Below are 23,590 nucleotides of genomic sequence, written 5' to 3'. Positions count from 1 at the left end.
AGTACACGGGGTATAGAAGGTGTGAGGTACATATAATACCCCAGTAATACCCTCTTACCTGTAATCTCCAGTACACGGGGTATAGAAGGTGTGAGGTACATATAATACCCCAGTAATACCCCTCTTACCTGTAATCTCCAGTACATGGGGTATAGAAGGTGTGAGGTACATATAATACCCCAGTAATACCCTCTTACCTGTAATCTCCAGTACACGGGGTATAGAAGGTGTGAGGTACATATAATACCCCAGTAATACCCCTCTTACCTGTAATCTCCAGTACATGGGGTATAGAATGTGTGAGGTACATATAATACCCCAGTAATACCCTCTTACCTGTAATCTCCAGTACATGGGGTATAGAAGGTGTGAGGTACATATAATACCCCAGTAATACCCTCTTACCTGTAATCTCCAGTACATGGGGTATAGAAGGTGTGAGGTATATATAATACCCCAGTAATACCCTCTTACCTGTAATCTCCAGTACATGGGGTATAGAAGGTGTGAGGTATATATAATACCCCAGTAATACCCTCTTACCTGTAATCTCCAGTACATGGGGTATAGAAGGTGTGAGGTACATATAATACCCCAGTAATACCCTCTTACCTGTAATCTCCAGTACATGGGGTATAGAAGGTGTGAGGTATATATAATACCCCAGTAATACCCTCTTACCTGTAATCTCCAGTACATGGGGTATAGAAGGTGTGAGGTACATATAATACCCCAGTAATACCCTCTTACCTGTAATCTCCAGTACATGGGGTATAGAAGGTGTGAGGTACATATAATACCCCAGTAATACCCTCTTACCTGTAATCTCCAGTACATGGGGTATAGAAGGTGTGAGGTACATATAATACCCCAGTAATACCCTCTTACCTGTAATCTCCAGTACATGGGGTATAGAAGGTGTGAGGTACATATAATACCCCAGTAATACCCTCTTACCTGTGATCTCCAGTACACGGGGTATAGAAGGTGTGAGGTACATATAATACCCCAGTAATACCCTCTTACCTGTAATCTCCAGTACACGGGGTATAGAAGGTGTGAGGTACATATAATACCCCAGTAATACCCTCTTACCTGTGATCTCCAGTACAAGGGGTATAGAATGTGTGAGGTACATATAATACCCCAGTAATACCCTCTTACCTGTAATCTCCAGTACACGGGGTATAGAAGGTGTGAGGTACATATAATACCCCAGTAATACCCTCTTACCTGTAATCTCCAGTACACGGGGTATAGAAGGTGTGAGGTATATATAATACCCCAGTAATACCCTCTTACCTGTAATCTCCAGTACATGGGGTATAGAAGGTGTGAGGTACATATAATACCCCAGTAATACCCCTCTTACCTGTAATCTCCAGTACATGGGGTATAGAAGGTGTGAGGTACATATAATACCCCAGTAATACCCTCTTACCTGTAATCTCCAGTACATGGGGTATAGAAGGTGTGAGGTACATATAATACCCCAGTAATACCCTCTTACCTGTAATCTCCAGTACATGGGGTATAGAAGGTGTGAGGTACATATAATACCCCAGTAATACCCTCTTACCTGTAATCTCCAGTACATGGGGTATAGAAGGTGTGAGGTACATATAATACCCCAGTAATACCCCTCTTACCTGTAATCTCCAGTACATGGGGTATAGAAGGTGTGAGGTACATATAATACCCCAGTAATACCCTCTTACCTGTAATCTCCAGTACATGGGGTATAGAAGGTGTGAGGTACATATAATACCCCAGTAATACCCTCTTACCTGTAATCTCCAGTACATGGGGTATAGAAGGTGTGAGGTACATATAATACCCCAGTAATACCCCCTTACCTGTAATCTCCAGTACATGGGGTATAGAAGGTGTGAGGTACATATAATACCCCAGTAATACCCCCTTACCTGTAATCTCCAGTACATGGGGTATAGAAGGTGTGAGGTACATATAATACCCCAGTAATACCCTCTTACCTGTAATCTCCAGTACATGGGGTATAGAAGGTGTGAGCTCCACTACCCCAGTAATACCCTCTTACCTGTAATCTCCAGTACATGGGGTATAGAAGGTGTGAGGTACATATAATACCCCAGTAATACCCCTCTTACCTGTAATCTCCAGTACATGGGGTATAGAAGGTGTGAGGTACATATAATACCCCAGTAATACCCTCTTACCTGTAATCTCCAGTACACGGGGTATAGAAGGTGTGAGGTACATATAATACCCCAGTAATACCCTCTTACCTGTAATCTCCAGTACATGGAGTATAGAAGGTGTGAGGTACATATAATACCCCAGTAATACCCTCTTACCTGTAATCTCCAGTACATGGGGTATAGAAGGTGTGAGGTACATATAATACCCCAGTAATACCCTCTTACCTGTAATCTCCAGTACATGGGGTATAGAAGGTGTGAGGTACATATAATACCCCAGTAATACCCCTCTTACCTGTAATCTCCAGTACATGGGGTATAGAAGGTGTGAGGTACATATAATACCCCAGTAATACCCTCTTACCTGTAATCTCCAGTACATGGGGTATAGAAGGTGTGAGGTACATATAATACCCCAGTAATACCCTCTTACCTGTAATCTCCAGTACATGGGGTATAGAAGGTGTGAGGTACATATAATACCCCAGTAATACCCCTCTTACCTGTAATCTCCAGTACATGGGGTATAGAAGGTGTGAGGTACATATAGTACCCCAGTAATACCCTCTTACCTGTAATCTCCAGTACATGGGGTATAGAAGGTGTGAGGAACATATAATACCCCAGTAATACCCCTCTTACCTATAATCTCCAGTACATGGGGTATAGAAGGTGTGAGGTACATATAATACACCAGTAATACCCTCTTACCTGTAATCCCCAGTACATGGGGTATAGAAGGTGTGAGGTACATATAATACCCCAGTAATACCCTCTTACCTGTAATCTCCAGTACATGGAGTATAGAAGGTGTGAGGTACATATAATACCCCAGTAATACCCTCTTACCTGTAATCTCCAGTACATGGGGTATAGAAGGTGTGAGGTACATATAGTACCCCAGTAATACCCTCTTACCTGTAATCTCCAGTACATGGGGTATAGAAGGTGTGAGGTACATAATACCCCAGTAATACCCTCTTACCTGTAATCTCCAGTACATGGGGTATAGAAGGTGTGAGGTACATATAATACCCCAGTAATACCCTCTTACCTGTAATCTCCAGTACATGGGGTATAGAAGGTGTGAGGTACATATAATACCCCAGTAATACCCTCTTACCTGTAATCTCCAGTACACGGGGTATAGAAGGTGTGAGGTACATATAATACCCCAGTAATACCCTCTTACCTGTAATCTCCAGTACACGGGGTATAGAAGGTGTGAGGTACATATAATACCCCAGTAATACCCCTCTTACCTGTAATCTCCAGTACATGGGGTATAGAAGGTGTGAGGTACATATAATACCCCAGTAATACCCTCTTACCTGTAATCTCCAGTACATGGGGTATAGAAGGTGTGAGGTACATATAATACCCCAGTAATACCCTCTTACCTGTAATCTCCAGTACATGGGGTATAGAAGGTGTGAGGTACATATAATACCCCAGTAATACCCTCTTACCTGTAATCTCCAGTACATGGGGTATAGAAGGTGTGAGGTACATATAATACCCCAGTAATACCCTCTTACCTGTAATCTCCAGTACATGGGGTATAGAAGGTGTGAGGTACATATAATACCCCAGTAATACCCTCTTACCTGTAATCTCCAGTACATGGGGTATAGAAGGTGTGAGGTACATATAATACCCCAGTAATACCCCTCTTACCTGTAATCTCCAGTACATGGGGTATAGAAGGTGTGAGGTACATATAATACCCCAGTAATACCCTCTTACCTGTAATCTCCAGTACATGGGGTATAGAAGGTGTGAGGTACATATAATACCCCAGTAATACCCTCTTACCTGTAATCTCCAGTACATGGGGTATAGAAGGTGTGAGGTATATATAATACCCCAGTAATACCCTCTTACCTGTAATCTCCAGTACACGGGGTATAGAAGGTGTGAGGTACATATAATACCCCAGTAATACCCTCTTACCTGTAATCTCCAGTACATGGGGTATAGAAGGTGTGAGGTATATATAATACCCCAGTAATACCCTCTTACCTGTAATCTCCAGTACATGGGGTATAGAAGGTGTGAGGTACATATAATACCCCAGTAATACCCTCTTACCTGTAATCTCCAGTACATGGGGTATAGAAGGTGTGAGGTACATATAATACCCCAGTAATACCCTCTTACCTGTAATCTCCAGTACATGGGGTATAGAAGGTGTGAGGTACATATAATACCCCAGTAATACCCTCTTACCTGTAATCTCCAGTACATGGGGTATAGAAGGTGTGAGGTACATATAATACCCCAGTAATACCCTCTTACCTGTGATCTCCAGTACACGGGGTATAGAAGGTGTGAGGTACATATAATACCCCAGTAATACCCTCTTACCTGTAATCTCCAGTACACGGGGTATAGAAGGTGTGAGGTACATATAATACCCCAGTAATACCCTCTTACCTGTGATCTCCAGTACAAGGGGTATAGAATGTGTGAGGTACATATAATACCCCAGTAATACCCTCTTACCTGTAATCTCCAGTACACGGGGTATAGAAGGTGTGAGGTACATATAATACCCCAGTAATACCCTCTTACCTGTAATCTCCAGTACACGGGGTATAGAAGGTGTGAGGTATATATAATACCCCAGTAATACCCTCTTACCTGTAATCTCCAGTACATGGGGTATAGAAGGTGTGAGGTACATATAATACCCCAGTAATACCCCTCTTACCTGTAATCTCCAGTACATGGGGTATAGAAGGTGTGAGGTACATATAATACCCCAGTAATACCCTCTTACCTGTAATCTCCAGTACATGGGGTATAGAAGGTGTGAGGTACATATAATACCCCAGTAATACCCTCTTACCTGTAATCTCCAGTACATGGGGTATAGAAGGTGTGAGGTACATATAATACCCCAGTAATACCCTCTTACCTGTAATCTCCAGTACATGGGGTATAGAAGGTGTGAGGAACATATAATACCCCAGTAATACCCCTCTTACCTATAATCTCCAGTACATGGGGTATAGAAGGTGTGAGGTACATATAATACACCAGTAATACCCTCTTACCTGTAATCCCCAGTACATGGGGTATAGAAGGTGTGAGGTACATATAATACCCCAGTAATACCCTCTTACCTGTAATCTCCAGTACATGGAGTATAGAAGGTGTGAGGTACATATAATACCCCAGTAATACCCTCTTACCTGTAATCTCCAGTACATGGGGTATAGAAGGTGTGAGGTACATATAGTACCCCAGTAATACCCTCTTACCTGTAATCTCCAGTACATGGGGTATAGAAGGTGTGAGGTACATAATACCCCAGTAATACCCTCTTACCTGTAATCTCCAGTACATGGGGTATAGAAGGTGTGAGGTACATATAATACCCCAGTAATACCCTCTTACCTGTAATCTCCAGTACATGGGGTATAGAAGGTGTGAGGTACATATAATACCCCAGTAATACCCTCTTACCTGTAATCTCCAGTACACGGGGTATAGAAGGTGTGAGGTACATATAATACCCCAGTAATACCCTCTTACCTGTAATCTCCAGTACACGGGGTATAGAAGGTGTGAGGTACATATAATACCCCAGTAATACCCTCTTACCTGTAATCTCCAGTACATGGGGTATAGAAGGTGTGAGGTACATATAATACCCCAGTAATACCCTCTTACCTGTAATCTCCAGTACATGGGGTATAGAAGGTGTGAGGTACATATAATACCCCAGTAATACCCTCTTACCTGTAATCTCCAGTACATGGGGTATAGAAGGTGTGAGGTACATAATACCCTCTTACCTGTAATCTCCAGTACATGAGGTATAGAAGGTGTGAGGTACATATAATACCCCAGTAATACCCCTCTTACCTGTAATCTCCAGTACATGGGGTATAGAAGGTGTGAGGTACATATAATACCCCAGTAATACCCTCTTACCTGTAATCTCCAGTACATGGGGTATAGAAGGTGTGAGGTACATATAATACCCCAGTAATACCCTCTTACCTGTAATCTCCAGTACATGGGGTATAGAAGGTGTGAGGTACATAATACCCTCTTACCTGTAATCTCCAGTACATGAGGTATAGAAGGTGTGAGGTACATATAATACCCCAGGAATACCCCTATTACCTGTAATCTCCAGTACATGGAGTATAGAAGGTGTGAGGTACATATAATACCCCAGTAATACCCCTCTTACCTGTAATCTCCAGTACATGGGGTATAGAAGGTGTGAGGTACATATAATACCCCAGTAATACCCCTCTTACCTGTAATCTCCAGTACATGGGGTATAGAAGGTGTGAGGTACATATAATACCCCAGTAATACCCCTCTTACCTGTAATCTCCAGTACATGGGGTATAGAAGGTGTGAGGTACATATAATACCCCAGTAATACCCTCTTACCTGTAATCTCCAGTACATGGGGTATAGAAGGTGTGAGGTACATATAATACCCCAGTAATACCCCTCTTACCTGTAATCTCCAGTACATGGGGTATAGAAGGTGTGAGGTACATATAATACCCCAGTAATACTCCTCTTACCTGTAATCCCCAGTACATGGGGTATAGAAGGTGTGAGGTACATATAATACCCCAGTAATACCCCTCTTACCTGTAATCTCCAGTACATGGGGTATAGAAGGTGTGAGGTACATATAATACCCCAGTAATACCCTCTTACCTGTAATCTCTAGTACATGGGGTATAGAAGGTGTGAGGTACATATAATACCCCAGTAATACCCTCTTACCTGTAATCTCCAGTACATGGGTATAGAAGGTGTGAGGTACATATAATACCCCAGTAATACCCTCTTACCTGTAATCTCCAGTACACGGGGTATAGAAGGTGTGAGGTACATATAATACCCCAGTAATACCCCTCTTACCTGTAATCTCCAGTACATGGGGTATAGAAGGTGTGAGGTACATATAATACCCCAGTAATACCCCTCTTACCTGTAATCTCCAGTACATGGGGTATAGAAGGTGTGAGGTACATATAATACCCCAGTAATACCCTCTTACCTGTAATCTCCAGTACATGGGTATAGAAGGTGTGAGGTACATATAATACCCCAGTAATACCCCTCTTACCTCTAATCTCCAGTACATGGGGTATAGAAGGTGTGAGGTACATATAATACCCCAGTAATACCCCTCTTACCTGTAATCTCCAGTACATGGGGTATAGAAGGTGTGAGGTACATATAATACCCCAGTAATACCCTCTTACCTGTAATCTCCAGTACATGGGGTATAGAAGGTGTGAGGTACATATAATACCCCAGTAATACCCCTCTTACCTGTATTCTCCAGTACATGGGGTATAGAAGGTGTGAGGTACATATAATACCCCTGTAATACCCTCTTACCTGTAATCTCCAGTACATGGGGTATAGAAGGTGTGAGGTACATATAATACCCCAGTAATACCCTCTTACCTGTAATCTCCAGTACATGGGGTATAGAAGGTGTGAGGTACATATAATACCCCAGTAATACCCTCTTACCTGTAATCTCCAGTACATGGGGTATAGAAGGTGTGAGGTACATATAATACCCCAGTAATACCCTCTTACCTGTAATCTCCAGTACATGAGGTATAGAAGGTGTGAGGTACATATAATACCCCAGTAATACCCTCTTACCTGTAATCTCCAGTACACGGGGTATAGAAGGTGTGAGGTACATATAATACCCCAGTAATACCCTCTTACCTGTAATCTCCAGTACATGGGGTATAGAAGGTGTGAGGTACATATAATACCCCAGTAATACCCCTCTTACCTGTATTCTCCAGTACATGGGGTATAGAAGGTGTGAGGTACATATAATACCCCAGTAATACCCCTCTTACCTGTATTCTCCAGTACATGGGGTATAGAAGGTGTGAGGTACATATAATACACCAGTAATACCCCTCTTACCTGTAATCTCCAGTACATGGGGTATAGAAGGTGTGAGGTACATATAATACCCCAGTAATACCCTCTTACCTGTAATCTCCAGTACATGGGGTATAGAAGGTGTGAGGTATATATAATACCCCAGTAATACCCCTCTTACCTGTAATCTCCAGCACATGGGGTATAGAAGGTGTGAGGTACATATAATACCCCAGTAATACCCTCTTACCTGTAATCTCCAGTACATGGGGTATAGAAGGTGTGAGGTACATATAATACCCCAGTAATACCCCTCTTACCTATAATCTCCAGTACATGAAGTATAGAAGGTGTGAGGTACATATAATACCCCAGTAATATCCCTCTTACCTGTAATCTCCAGTACATGGGGTATAGAAGGTGTGAGGTACATATAATACCCCAGTAATACCCTCTTACCTGTAATCTCCAGTACATGGGGTATAGAAGGTGTGAGGTACATATAATACCCCAGTAATACCCTCTTACCTGTAATCTCCAGTACATGGAGTATAGAAGGTGTGAGGTACATAATACCCTCTTACCTGTAATCTCCAGTACATGAGGTATAGAAGGTGTGAGGTACATATAATACCCCAGTAATACCCCTCTTACCTGTAATCTCCAGTACATGGGGTATAGAAGGTGTGAGGTACATATAATACCCCAGTAATACCCTCTTACCTGTAATCTCCAGTACATGGGGTATAGAAGGTGTGAGGTACATATAATACCCCAGTAATACCCTCTTACCTGTAATCTCCAGTACATGGGGTATAGAAGGTGTGAGGTACATATAATACCCCAGTAATACCCCTCTTACCTGTAATCTCCAGTACATGGGGTATAGAAGGTGTGAGGTACATATAATACCCCAGTAATACCCTCTTACCTGTGATCTCCAGTACATGGGGTATAGAAGGTGTGAGGTACATATAATACCCCAGTAATACCCTCTTACCTGTAATCTCCAGTACATGGGGTATAGAAGGTGTGAGGTACATATAATACCCCAGTAATACCCTCTTACCTGTAATCTCCAGTACATGGGGTATAGAAGGTGTGAGGTACATATAATACCCCAGTAATACCTCTTACCTGTAATCTCCAGTACATGGGGTATAGAAGGTGTGAGGTACATATAATACCCCAGTAATACCCTCTTACCTGTGATCTCCAGTACATGGGGTATAGAAGGTGTGAGGTACATATAATACCCCAGTAATACCCCTCTTACCTGTAATCTCCAGTACATGGGGTATAGAAGGTGTGAGGTACATATAATACCCCAGTAATACCCTCTTACCTGTAATCTCCAGTACACGGGGTATAGAAGGTGTGAGGTACATATAATACCCCAGTAATACCCTCTTACCTGTAATCTCCAGTACATGGGGTATAGAAGGTGTGAGGTACATATAATACCCCAGTAATACCTCTTACCTGTAATCTCCAGTACATGAGGTATAGAAGGTGTGAGGTACATATAATACCCCAGTAATACCCTCTTACCTGTAATCTCCAGTACATGGGGTATAGAAGGTGTGAGGTACATATAATACCCCAGTAATACCCCTCTTACCTGTAATCTCCAGTACATGGGGTATAGAAGGTGTGAGGTACATATAATACCCCAGTAATACCCTCTTACCTGTAATCTCCAGTACATGGGGTATAGAAGGTGTGAGGTACATATAATACCCCAGTAATACCCTCTTACCTGTAATCTCCAGTACATGGGGTATAGAAGGTGTGAGGTACATATAATACCCCAGTAATACCCTCTTACCTGTAATCTCCAGTACATGGGGTATAGAAGGTGTGAGGTACATATAATACCCCTGTAATATTCTCTTACCTGTTATCTTCAGCTGGTATTCCCGCGTCTCCTCACTGACAGGGTTTGTGATCCGGACTAGGAGTCTCCTCTCGACATCTTCTCTCTGGGCACTCGGGATAATCAGCGTCCTGTTGTCATCTATCAGCCGGTATTGGGCAGGGAGAGACCCCCCGTCCACCTCCCAGGTCACAGTCGTCTCTTCCCCAGAGAACTGGACGCTCACAGCAATGTCCTGACCCAGCCGGCTGGAGTTACTGGTTATATCGGAGATGAAAACCGGATCTGGAAGTATCAGGAGAAGGTCGGTCACCATCAGACATGAGACATCAGCATGGACATGAATCTCGGTGCTGGGTATAGAGTGCTAGCTCTGCTGTCATTATCAGACCCCCAGTAGCTGCCCCTATACTGACCAATAGTCATGTGATCTGCAACCCCCTCCCCACATACAGTCACAAGTGACTACTGACCCTGTGTTCCCGGCCTCTATTACATGAGGATAGAATTGAGGTCTCTCATAGAGGAGAATAGAGAAATGTCTGGTGCTGTGTAATCCGCTCCCCGGGCTCTTACCTAGGACGGTGATGTGTGATCCGCTCCCCGGGCTCTTACCTAGGACGGTGATGTGTGATCCCCTCCCCGGGCTCTTACCTAGGATGGTGATGTGTGATCCCCTCCCCGGGCACTTACCTAGGACGGTGATGTGTGATCCGCTCCCCGGGCTCTTACCTAGGACGGTGCTGTGTGATCCGCTCCCCGGGCTCTTACCTAGGACGGTGATGTGTGATCCCCTCCCCGGGCTCTTACCTAGGACGGTGCTGTGTGATCCCCTCCCCGGGCTCTTACCTAGGACGGTGATGTGTGATCCACTCCCCGGGCTCTTACCTAGGACGGTGCTGTGTGATCCGCTCCCCGGGCCCTTACCTAGGACGGTGATGTGTGATCCGCTCCCCGGGCTCTTACCTAGGACGGTGCTGTGTGATCCGCTCCCCGGGCTCTTACCTAGGACGGTGCTGTGTGATCCGCTCCCCGGGCTCTTACCTAGGACGGTGATGTGTGATCCGCTCCCCGGGCTCTTACCTAGGACAGTGATGTGTGATCTGCTCCCGAGCTCTTACCTAGGACGGTGCTGTGTGATCCGCTCCCCGGGCTCTTACCTAGGACGGTGATGTGTGATCCGCTCCACGGGCTCTTACCTAGGACAGTGATGTGTGATCCCCTCCCCGGGCTCTTACCTAGGACGGTGATGTGTGATCCGCTCCACGGGCTCTTACCTAGGACGGTGATGTGTGATTCGCTCCTCGGGCTCTTACCTAGGACGGTGATGTGTTCGCTCCCCGGGCTCTTACCTAGGACGGTGCTGTGTGATCCCCTCCCCGGGCTCTTACCTAGGACGGTGATGTGTTCGCTCCCCGGGCTCTTACCTAGGACGGTGCTGTGTGATCCCCTCCCCGGGCTCTTACCTAGGACGGTGATGTGTGATCCCCTCCCCGGGCTCTTACCTAGGACGGTGCTGTGTGATCCCCTCCCCGGGCTCTTACCTAGGACGGTGATGTGTGATCCCCTCCCCGGGCTCTTACCTAGGACGGTGATGTGTGATCTGCTCCCCGGGCTCTTACCTAGGACGGTGACGTGTAAAGTTGTCAGGGATCTTCCTCCATTGTCATACACAACATGATACACACAGGAGTCGTCCTTCCCGGCATCCGTCAGGGTCCAGCACCCGGTGCTTGTGTTCAGGTGGAGTCGGGTCTCATCCTTATTACTGAGCCACATATCATTACACCACAGCTCCAGTAGATGCTTTTCTTCCTCATCTCCACATATTTTGTACAGCACCAGGACTCCATCTGTATGAGGACACTTCATGCTGCAGTCAGTGATGTCTGATCCTCTCCGCACATAGACTCCTCCTGATGAGACGGATATTAGGATCAGGACTGTGAGGAGACCTGTGTAGAAACAAGGGGAAAATCTTAGGTTTGTAGAAATTATTATTGTAAATTAAGTAATGGGGGGGGGATGAAGCTGATAGAACATTTCTTTACATCACAGAACAGCAGAATAACACGTCCCGTCCCCCCCGCCCCCAATTACTTATTCAATGAACAGGATTCAAGAATAACGGTGAAGAGGTTTTATAGACCAAAGATGAACAGCGGCCAAAATGGGCAATTTAAGCTGGACATACACAAGAGATTTTGGATGAACTTTGTGCCTTTTTGTGAGATGAACGAGCGTCAGAAGGCCGATAATTCTTGCAGCTCCCAAATGTGCGCCTCCAACACGGCCGCCGAAGGAAATATTTTAAAAATAAAATAGCTACAACGTCCAAAAGTAAGAAAAAATATCAGAGTAATTGCTCCAGCGTACTGGCTTAAAAAAAGTTGCACATTTTGGCGCTCTCCATAGTTGCGCTAAAATGCTACGGCTTCACTTTTGGAAAGTGGCAAGAATAGGGGGCAGGGTCTCCACCGGAACGACAGATTTACCATAATTTACTCCAAAACCTGGCATTGGTTATGCTGCTAATTCCAGATGTAGATTTGCATTTCTGCCGCCCGCACAGCCGAAGATGCGCCAAATATTTTAAGAGTTGTGAACATTTGGCGCATTGACCGCCATAGCAAATTAGTTTAAGACTAGCGCTTCAAACGCCAGACTTAATATCCCCCCCCCCAGTATTTATATTTCTCTTCTACAGACTTACATCTAATGAACGAAACATTGAATACACGAGACGTGACAAGCGGAGGGCACATTGCCTGTCTGATTGGTAATAGGCGTGATAACGAGAAGAAAAGTTCCTGTATCCCCCCCAGTGATCCCAGGTGTACAGGGGCAGGAGAGATGTAAGTAACCGGCTCACATCTTTCTTCCTGCTCTCACTTGCAGCTCCCCCTCCCACCTCCTCCCTACACAGACACAGAACCAGGGAGTAAAACTTGTCATCCTGCTTCCCGGGTACAAACAATACAACTCACCAAATATTGCACATTGAGCGTGGAGTCCGGTATCATGTCATACCCAAGATTCTGGTCCCTGCCCTTTTATTCTAGTATTTTATGCCATGAGTCCGTCTTCAGCTAACCTGGTCCCTCCAAAAAGAACCGAGGGGAGCCAAAGTGATCCCATAACAACCAAAGGGGCACTGCGCTTGGTTGAGCGCTTCTGCCTCTGTTTCAGCGATTGGTGGGGGTCTCAGAAGTTTTGATACTGACAAGTCACTATGGCACGTCAAAAGTTTTATAAAATGACAGTTACTCTTTAATCTCTTCATGCATTCTGGGCCTTAACCCCTTACCGCACCAGGACGCACCGGTACGTCCTGCATTGAAGTGCTTTAAGGCACAGGGACGTACCGGTGCGTCCTGGCTAAAAACTGTCACCCTGTCAAAGGACAAGGTGACAGAACTGTGCCGTCAACTGTTTATGACAGATGATCGGCACAGTAAGACGGCAGGGGACCATTCACAGCGGTCTCCTGCCGGCGATCGCTGTGATTGGTCAGTCAAAGCAGACTGACCAATCACAGCTCCATGACGTGTGCATGTGATGGCACTGGCTCAGAAGCTGAGCCAGCATTATCACCGCCGTGAATCAGCTGTCCGATGCCCCTCTGCAACGGCCAGGACCGGAGCTAGGCTCCGATCTGGCCGATTAACCCCTTCGATGCATCTATCAACGTGATCGATGCATTGAAGTGTCTTGTAGCCTGTCGGCAACCACGATGGTTGCCACGGGCGCGGGTGTCAGCTGTTTGTCACAGCTGACATCGTGCCCTAATGGCCAGGACCGGAGCTAGGCTCCGATCCAGCCGTTTAACCCCTTAGATCGTACCCTATGGTTGCTAACGACAACCATCGGCACCCGCGGGTGTTCCGATGGTTGCTATGGCAACCATAGCCTAACAATCGCTTCCTAGTACGGAAGCCTATTAGGCCCAGCCGGGAGGCGAAGCCTAATAGGCTTGCTGTCAGTGAATAGCTGACAGCTCTAATACACTGCACTATGTAGGTAGTGCAGTGTATTAGAATAGCGATCAGGGCTTCATGCCTTCAAGTTCCCTAGTGGGACAAAAAAAAGTTAACAAGTTAATAAAAATGTTGTAAAAAAAAAAATATGTTTCATGTTAAAAAATATTTTCCTATAATAAGTCTTTTATTATAGGAAAAACAAAAAAACATAAAAAAAAGTACACATCTGTGGTATCCCCGCGTCCGTAACAACCCAAACTATAAAAATATCACGCTATTTTACCCGTACGGTGAACACCGTAAAAAAATTAAATTAAAAAACTATTCCAGAATCGCTGTTTGTTAGTCACTACCCCTCGCAAAACAGAATAAAAAAAAGGGATCTAAAAGTTGCATGTACCCCAAAATGATACCATTAAAAACTGAAGCCCGTCCCGCAAAAAACAAGCCCTCTCGCCGCTTTTTTGACAGAAGAATAAATAAGTTATGGCAAAGCATAAGAGAAACTATATCTATATCTGGTATCGCAGTAATCGTACCGATCCGCAGAATAAAGTAGAATTGTCATTCGTAGCGCATGGTGAACGGCGTATAAAAAACATCAGAATTGCAGGTTTTTGGTCACCCGGCTTGCCAAAAATATGAAATATAAAGTGATCAAAAAATCGCATGTACCCCAAAATGGTACCAATTAAATCTACAGATTGTCCCGCAACAAATAAACCCTCACACGGCTCCGGTGGTGAAAAAATAAAGAAGTTCTGGCTCTCAGAATATGGCGATGCAAAATGTGCAGAGTGTCCAAAAAGCGGATCAGATCGGGCGCCATTTATCCGTGCGACACCGGCCACAGATCTGCGGATTATTATTTATTTACCCCATTATTATACCCTCATGTACCCCGCACAGATTACATATACCCCCACATTATAAACTGAAATACCAACAAAACCCCAAACAAAACAACTAGCGAGCAAAATCCACGCTCCAAAAGCCAAATGGTGCGCCCTGCAGCGTGCCCAAGCAGCAGTGTACGTCCACATATATGGTATCGCCATACCCGGGAGAACCCGCTTAACAGTTTGAGGTATTTGTCTTCTGTGGCACAAACTGGGCACAAAATATTGTGCACTAAAATGGCACATACCTGTGGAAAATGTCAATTTTCACTTTGCACCATCCACTGAGCATTCATTTCTAATAGAAAAAAAAACCCTGTGTGGTCAAAATGCCTTGAGGGGTGCAGTTTCCAAAATGGGGGTCACTACTTGGGGGTTTGTTTTACTATTTGACCCCAGAGCCCTGCCGTTGTGGGCTAATACTGCGAAAATCACCAAAATAGGTCTCACATGCGCCTTTCACTCCTAAGCCCTGTCATATGTCCAGGCAAATGATAAATGCCTTGAGGGGTGTAGTTTACAAAATGGGGTCACTTCTCAGGGGTTTACACTCTACTCTGGTACATAAGGGAGCTCTGCAAATGCGACATGGCGCCCCTACACCAGTCCAGCAAAATCTGTGCTCTAAAAGCCACATGGCACTCCTTCCATTTTGAGCTCTGCCATGTGCCCAAACAGCAGTTTAGGGCCACACATGGGGTATTGCCGTACTCGGGAGAAATTGGGTAACAAATTATGTGTTGTTTTTTCTCCTATTACCCCTTGTGGGAAAAAAAATTGGGTGCAAAACTACATATTTTTGGGGAAAAATAAATAAATTTTTCATTTTCACTGCCTGATTCTAATACAATCTATGAAACACCTGTGGGATCAAAATGCTCAGTACACCCCTAGATGATTACCCTGAGGGGTAAAGTTTCTAAAATGGAGTCACTTCTCAGGGGTATCCACTGTACGGTTACCTCAGGGGCTCTGCAAATGCGACATGGCGCCCAAAAAACAATCAACCAAAATCTACATGCCAAGTAGCACTCCTGCCATTCTGAGCCCTGCGGTGTATCCAAGCAGCAGTTTATAACCACATATGGGGTACTGTCGTACTCGGGAGAAATTGGTTTACAATTGTTGGGGGGCTTTTTCTCCTTTATTCCTTGTGAAAATGAAATAAATTCAAACTCTTAGTGGAATGAATGTAGATTTTCATTTTCACTGCATAATCCCAATAATTCAGCAAAAAAACTGTGGGATCAAAACGCTCACTATACCGCTAGATAAATTCCACGAGGGGTATAGTTTCCCAAATGGGGTCACTTTTGCCGGGTTTGCCCTATTTTGGCCCCTCAGTGGCTTTGCAAATGTGACATGGGGCCGCAAACCACTACAGCAAAACTTGAGCTCCAAAAGTCAAATGGCGCTCCGTCCTTTCTAAGCCCCGCCGTTTGTCCAAACAGCAGTTTATTACCACATATGGGATATTGCTGTGCTCAGAAGAGTTTGCTTTACAAATATTGGGGTGTTTTTTCTCCTTTATCTGTTGTAAAAATGAAAAAATCTGAGCTAAAACTACATTTTATTAGAAAGAAATTTAGATTTTCAAATTTCACTGCATAATTCCCATAAATTCAGCAAAAACCGTGTAGGGTCAAAATGCTAACTATACCCCTAGAAAAATTCCTTGAGGGGTGTAGTTTCCAAAATGGGGTTACTTTTGGGGAGTTTCCACTGTTTTGGTCCCTCCAGGGCTTTGCAAACACGACATGGCACCGAAAACCATTCCAGCAAAATCTGCGCTCCAAAATCCAAATGGCCCTCGTTTCCTTCTGAGCCCTGCCGTGTGTCCAAACAGCAGTTTATGACCACATATGGGGTATTGCCGTAATCGGGAGACATTACTTTACAAATGTTGGGGTGCTTTTTCTCTTTTATACCTTGTAAAATCTAAAACATCGTATGTTTTTTCAGAAAAAAAGTAGATTTTCATTTTCACAGACAAGTTCCAATAAATTTAGCAAAAAACCTGTGGGCTAAAAATGCTAACTATACACCTAGATAAATTCCTTGAGGGGTGTAGTTTCCAAAATGGGGTCACTTTTGAGGGGTTTCCACTGTTTTGGCACCACAAGACCTCTTCAAACCTGACATGGAGCATAAAATATATTCTAAGAAAATAGAGGCCCCAAAATCCACTAGGTGCTCCTTTGCTTCTGAGGCCGGCGTTTCAGTCCATTACCGCACTAGAGCCACATGTGCGATATTTCTAAAAACTGCAGAATCTGGGCAATAAGTATTGAGTTGCATTTCTCTGGTAAAACCTTCTGTGTTACAGAAAAAACTGTATTACAAATAAAAAAAAATATAGAAATTTGTAAATTTCACCTCCATTTTTCTTTATTTCCTGTGAAACGCCTAAAGGGTTAAAATAATTTCTGAATGCTGTTTTGAATACTTTGAGGGGTGCAGTTTTTAAAATGGGGTGTTTTATAGGGGGTTTATAATATATAAGGCCCTCAAAGCCACTTCAGAACTGAACTGGTCCCTGAAAAAATAGCCTTTTGAAATTTTCTTGAAAATATGAGAAATTGCTGCTAAAGTTCTAAGTCTTGTAACGTCCTAGAAAAATAAAAGCACGTTCAAAAAACGATGCAAACACAAAGTAGACATATGGGAGATGTTAACTAGTAACTATTTTGTGTGGTATAACTATCTGTTTTACAAGCAGATACATTACAATTTAGAAAAATGCAGATTTTTGCACATTTTCTCTAAATTTTGGTGTTTTTTACAAATAAATATTGAATTTAACGACTACATTTTTTCAGTATCATAAAGTACAACATGTCACGAGAAAACAATCTCCGAATGGCTTGGATAGGTAAAAGCATTCCGGAGTTATTACCACATAAAGTAACACATATCAGATTTGCAAAAATCGTCTGTGTCCACAAGGCCAAAACAGGCTTAGTTAATGGCCAAAGCAAAATTAGCCGTTTCGCTGTGTTAATGAATAGGTTATAACTTTGTAGGAATCGTATGTATCCCTGTAAATTTGATAATTGTTTTTTTCAGCAAAAACAGGGTTTATTTAGGTGGTTTATACTTTAGGTTTTCTTTTTTGTTTTATTTCAAAATCTTACAAAAATGCAAAAACTATTTGTAAGGAATGCAGCTTTCAATTTGTTGTGTAAAAGATTTCAAATTAATAAAAGTTTTTACTTTTGTACGCCTCTAGATTCATCTCTGTATTAGCTCGGATTGCATGGATACCTGTGGGCGTATGTTCTTACTGGGCACTTGGAATGGCCTAGAGCGAAAGGTGGATTTAGCAGTAACGCATAATTATTTATATTTAGTGGCTTAGGTGGCATTGGTGTTCGCAGTGCGCGGTCGCCATTTTCTCGGGTGCTGTATATTGGCAGTCGCTGGCGTTCTTGCACATGTATACACATTTTGTTGGAATGTGCTGATCAAACTTGTGTTGTTTCTGTTTCCACAGCTGATTTTCAGGCACCATGGTGTCCGATCATATAAAATATCCCTAAAATGAAGCCATCTGGGACAGAAGACCCCACAGGGTTTTTACCTATTGGTATAGTTTGTGCCTTAGCCTTTCAGATTTTTGATTAAATCTGACAAAATATATAAAATGTTTGACGCTATGTATGATCATAGACCTGAAGATATTCACCTAGGGGGATAGTGAGAATTAAAGGAAAAAATATGTTTTCCTATTAGATGTAGATTAGATACCCCCTCCCCCACCCACTCACAATTCTTCTGACGGGTTCACTTTCGCATAAGGAATCCCTCCCTATTTTGGCTCTGCCTAATTCAGTCATTTGCTATTGTATTATACAGTGGATATAAAAAGTCTACACACCCCTGATAAAACGCCAGGTTACAAAATCACTACAGAAATTTTTCCACCTTTAAAGAGGCTGTCACCACATGATAAGTGTCCTGTCTCCTACATGATGTGATCAGTGCTGTAATGTAGATAACAGTGGTCCTAGTAATAAAGAGGCTGTCACCACATTATAAGTGTCCTATCTCCTACATAATGTGATCAGTGCTGTAATGTAGATAACAGTGGTCCTAGTAATAAAGAGGCTGTCACCACATGATAAGTGTCCTGTCTCCTACATGATGTGATCAGTGCTGTAATGTAGATAACAGTGGTCCTAGTAATAAAGAGGCTGTCACCACATTATAAGTGTCCTATCTCCTACATAATGTGATCAGCGCTGTAATGTAGATAACAGTGGTCCTAGTAAGAAAGAGGCTGTCACCACATTATAAGTGTCCTGTCTCCTACATAATGTGATCAGCGCTGTAATGTAGATAACAGTGGTCCTAGTAATAAAGAGGCTGTCACCAGATTATAAGTGCCCTGTCTCCTACATAATGTGATCGGCGCTGTAATGTAGATAACAGTGGTCCTAGTAATAAAGAGGCTGTCACCAGATTATAAGTGCCCTGTCTCCTACATAATGTGATCGGCGCTGTAATGTAGAGAACAGTGGTCCTAGTAATAAAGAGGCTGTCCCCACATTATAAGTGTCCTATCTCCTACATAATGTGATCGGCGCTGTAATGTAGAGAACAGTGGTCCTAGTAATAAAGAGGCTGTCACCACATTATAAGTGCCCCCCTATCTCCTACATAATGTGATCAGCACTGTAATGTAGATAACAGTGGTCCTAGTAATAAAGAGGCTCTGTCACCACATTATAAGTGTCCTGTCTCCTACATAATGTGATGAGTACTGTAATGTAGATAACAGTGGTCCTAGTAATAAAGAGGCTGTCACCACATTATAAGTGCCCTGTCTCCTACATAATGTGATCGGCGCTGTAATGTAGGTGACAGTAATGCTTTTTATTTAGATAAACGATCTATTTTTACCACTTTTCATGTAGACCGGAAGCCGCGGCCGGACAGTAAGATGACGACTTCCGGTCGCGGCTTCTGTCCATATGTTCAGAAGCAAGGACAGGGAGCGGAGGCAGCAGCGGCGGCGGGAGCAGGTAAGTTATGATTGTGTATGTTTGTGTTTTACTGTGTGATTACCACTGTATCTAATCCTCCTACACTGTGCAGTCGCTCAAAAAATGGCGGCACACAGTGTAGGAGGTTTGAACATTCAACCCCCTCCTTCTCTTGTCACTAGCCAGGATAAAGGAGGGTGATTGTTTGAGGACACTAGAGCGAGTGTGTCTTCTCCAATTTTGCAGCATAATGCAATGAGGTTGCTTTACCACATGCCAATGCTGACATTTTGGGAATTGCTCCCTCTAGTGACCAGCACATAGAAATGTTATAAATTAGAATCTAATTTATAATATTTACTGACTTGTGAAAAAAATGTCACACGTGGAAAGGAACATACGTTGGAATTTTACTTACCTGACTGCCGGCGTGCGATCTTGTCCTGTTGGGTCCGTTCCTCTTGGAGTGCTTCCAACTCACCTGAAATATCGGTGTGCGATCCTGTATTGTTGGGCCCATATCCCCCTGAGTTCAGTGGTTGTTGCCCGTATGGATCAATAGAGGAGAGCGCCAGGGGAAGCAATGGTGGAGATGTGGATGCTTTGAAATTAATGTGTGGCCACACAGGTGAACTTTCCTTCTGAGGAGACCTGCCATTCTTCACCCCGGAGTTAACTGCCTCTCCGTATGGTCTTCCCGGCACTTACTGGATGTCGGAGGCGAAGGTAAAAACCCATATAAGCTAATATCTTGCTTTAAAGCCCAATTGCATGAGGGCTATACATCGACCCAAGGGTCTGTGAAAAGACTTCCTATCACCACAAGATTTGAATTGGAATTGTTGATCCATTTGATGAGAGGAAAAAAGCACGCTTCTAACCACATCCCTTTAATTCATGAGGCTATTTTTCTATTTTGAGTGTCAAGTCATATTATATGCATCTAAAGAAAATCTCTTTAAAAATATCATTACCAGCTACTCCAAATAGGAACTCTGGCAATATTGTGATAAAAATTACATATATGTTTGGAAACCGCAAGTGTGAACACAACCCAGCGGTTTTTCATTTTCAAATCTCTTTGTAAAATCGTGTTACACACATATAGTATGCTATATATCCATCAGGCAATATCACTTATGTTTTGAAGGTTTATTGTATGTTCTTTTTCCTGGCCAGGAGAATTCTCTTTTTAAATTGTTATTTGTGTATTTATGTATAAATTTAACTTTGCCGGTATTATCTGGATTCAAAAAATAAAATAATTATCTCTGTCTATTTATACCTGCATTTCCTGCTCCTCCTTTGCCTGTGATTCTTTCCTGTTTCCTGGCTCTGCTGTTCCTGCTGATTATTGTCCTTGCTTCATTTTTGACCCTGGCTTACTGACTACTCTCCTGCTCTGCGTTTGGTACCTCGTACACTCCTGGTTTGACTCGGCTCGTTCACCACTCTTGTTGCTCGCGGTGTTGCCGTGGGCAGCTGCCCCGTTTCCCTAGCTTCTGTGTAACCCTGTGTTTGTCTGTCGTGCACTTATTGAGCGTAGGGACCGTCGCCCAGTTGTACACCGTCGCCTAGGGCGGGTCGTTGCAAGTAGGCAGGGACTGAGTGGCGGGCAGATTAGGGCTCACCTGTCTGTCTCCCTACCCCGTCATTACAGAGAAAAGGGAAGGTAAACATTTCTACACATAGGAGCTAATATATTTTTGTTCTAGGAAATGATCTAACCCTTTTTTGCAGCATCTACTGTCCCTGCTGTGACGGCTCCTGCGGTGACTATTCCATAGATTCACAGTTCTCACAGAAAGGCTGGATTCACACGACCATGTTACGTCCGTAATGGACGGAATGCATTTCGGCCGCTGATCCCGGACTGAACACAGTGCAGGGAGCCGGGCTCCTAGCATCATAGTTATGTACGACGCTAGGAGTCCCTGCCTCGCTGCCGGACAACTGTCCCGTACTGAAAACATGTTTTCAGTACGAATGTAATGTGCTCGTGTAAATCCAGCCTAAAGAAGACTTGTCGCCTCTGCAGGTTGAACCTTTCTTTCTCCAGACGGAGGGAGTGCCCCCTTGTTTTTTGAGGGGGTTTTACATAGAACAGGATTTCACAATATTTCTTGTATGTGCTATTAATATATTTATATACGTTAAAGGGGTTTGCCCACGAAAGAAAGTTCTAAAATCCTAATACCCAAGTTCTCCTAACATCACACAAATCGCTCCTAGTCACTTAGTATTTTTCTGTTTATTCACCATCTCGGCTTTAGATCTTCAGAGTAAATTTCAGTTCTGTGGGTGTGCCCTAGTTGAACTGTCACATGACCTCAGCAGTGCTGTGCACTTTTTTTCCCATGATTCATGTGTCTGCTGTGCTGGCTCCCGAGCTTCGCTGTGCACTTTTTTTCCCATGATTCATGTGTCTGCTGTGCTGGCTCCCGAGCTTCGCTGTGCACTTTTTTCCCATGATTCATGTGTCTGCTGTGCTGGCTCCCGAGCTTCGCTGTGCACTTTTTTCCCATGATTCATGTGTCTGCTGTGCTGGCTCCCGAGCTTCGCTGTGCACTTTTTTCCCATGATTCATGTGTCTGCTGTGCTGGCTCCCGAGCTTCGCTGTGCACTTTTTTCCCATGATTCATGTGTCTGCTGTGCTGGCTCCCGAGCTTCGCTGTGCACTTTTTTCCCATGATTCATGTTTCTGCTGTGCTGGCTCCCGAGCTTCGCTGTACACTTTTTTCCCATGATTCATGTGTCTGCTGTGCTGGCTCCCGAGCTTCGCTGTACACTTTTTTCCCATGATTCATGTGTCTGCTGTGCTGGCTCCCGAGCTTCGCTGTGCGTGCACTTTTTTCCCATGATTCATGTGTCTGCTGTGCTGGCTCCCGAGCTTCGCTGTACACATTTTTCCCATGATTCATGTGTCTGCTGTGCTGGCTCCCGAGCTTCGCTGTGCACTTTTTTCCCATGATTCATGTGTCTGCTGTGCTGGCTCCCGAGCTTCGCTGTGCACTTTTTTCCCATGATTCATGTGTCTGCTGTGCTGGCTCCCGAGCTTCGCTGTGCACTTTTTTCCCATGATTCATGTGTCTGCTGTGCTGGCTCCCGAGCTTCGCTGTGCACTTTTTTCCCATGATTCATGTGTCTGCTGTGCTGGCTCCCGAGCTTCGCTGTGCACTTTTTTCCCATGATTCATGTGTCTGCTGTGCTGGCTCCCGAGCTTCGCTGTGCACTTTTTTCCCATGATTCATGTTTCTGCTGTGCTGGCTCCCGAGCTTCGCTGTACACTTTTTTCCCATGATTCATGTGTCTGCTGTGCTGGCTCCCGAGCTTCGCTGTGCGTGCACTTTTTTCCCATGATTCATGTGTCTGCTGTGCTGGCTCCCGAGCTTCGCTGTACACATTTTTCCCATGATTCATGTGTCTGCTGTGCTGGCTCCCGAGCTTCGCTGTGCACTTTTTTCCCATGATTCATGTGTCTGCTGTGCTGGCTCCCGAGCTTCGCTGTGCACTTTTTTCCCATGATTCATGTGTCTGTTGTGCTGGCTCCCGAGCTTCGCTGTGCACTTTTTTCCCATGATTCATGTGTCTGCTGTGCTGGCTCCCGAGCTTCGCTGTGCACTTTTTTCCCATGATTCATGTGTCTGCTGTGCTGGCTCCCGAGCTTCGCTGTACCCTTTTTTCCCATGATTCATGTGTCTGCTGTGCTGGCTCCCGAGCTTCGCTGTGCCCTTTTTTCCCATGATTCATGTGTCTGCTGTGCTGGCTC

The 23,590-nt window shown here is 44.1% G+C and overlaps 1 protein-coding gene across 2 annotated transcripts in view; it reads right to left on the bottom strand.

Annotated features, from left to right (window-relative positions):
* LOC142741678 (uncharacterized) overlaps nucleotides 1-23,590 on the bottom strand; it is an 87,377-nt gene that overhangs the window by 28,751 nt on the left and 35,036 nt on the right. For both annotated transcript variants that reach the window (XM_075851024.1, XM_075851023.1), the window contains exons 2-3: nucleotides 11,580-11,912; nucleotides 9,979-10,242 (exon numbers count right to left, since the gene is read on the bottom strand). In XM_075851024.1, the coding sequence (XP_075707139.1) occupies nucleotides 9,979-10,242; nucleotides 11,580-11,912 (597 nt within the window). The remainder of the gene's footprint in view (nucleotides 1-9,978; nucleotides 10,243-11,579; nucleotides 11,913-23,590) is intronic.

Source organism: Rhinoderma darwinii, chromosome 2, assembly GCF_050947455.1.
Source record: "Rhinoderma darwinii isolate aRhiDar2 chromosome 2, aRhiDar2.hap1, whole genome shotgun sequence".
Taxonomy (NCBI): Eukaryota; Metazoa; Chordata; class Amphibia; order Anura; family Rhinodermatidae; genus Rhinoderma; species Rhinoderma darwinii.
The sequence above is the reverse complement of the archived record's forward strand: the minus strand, read 5'-3'. Positions and strand labels throughout refer to the sequence as shown.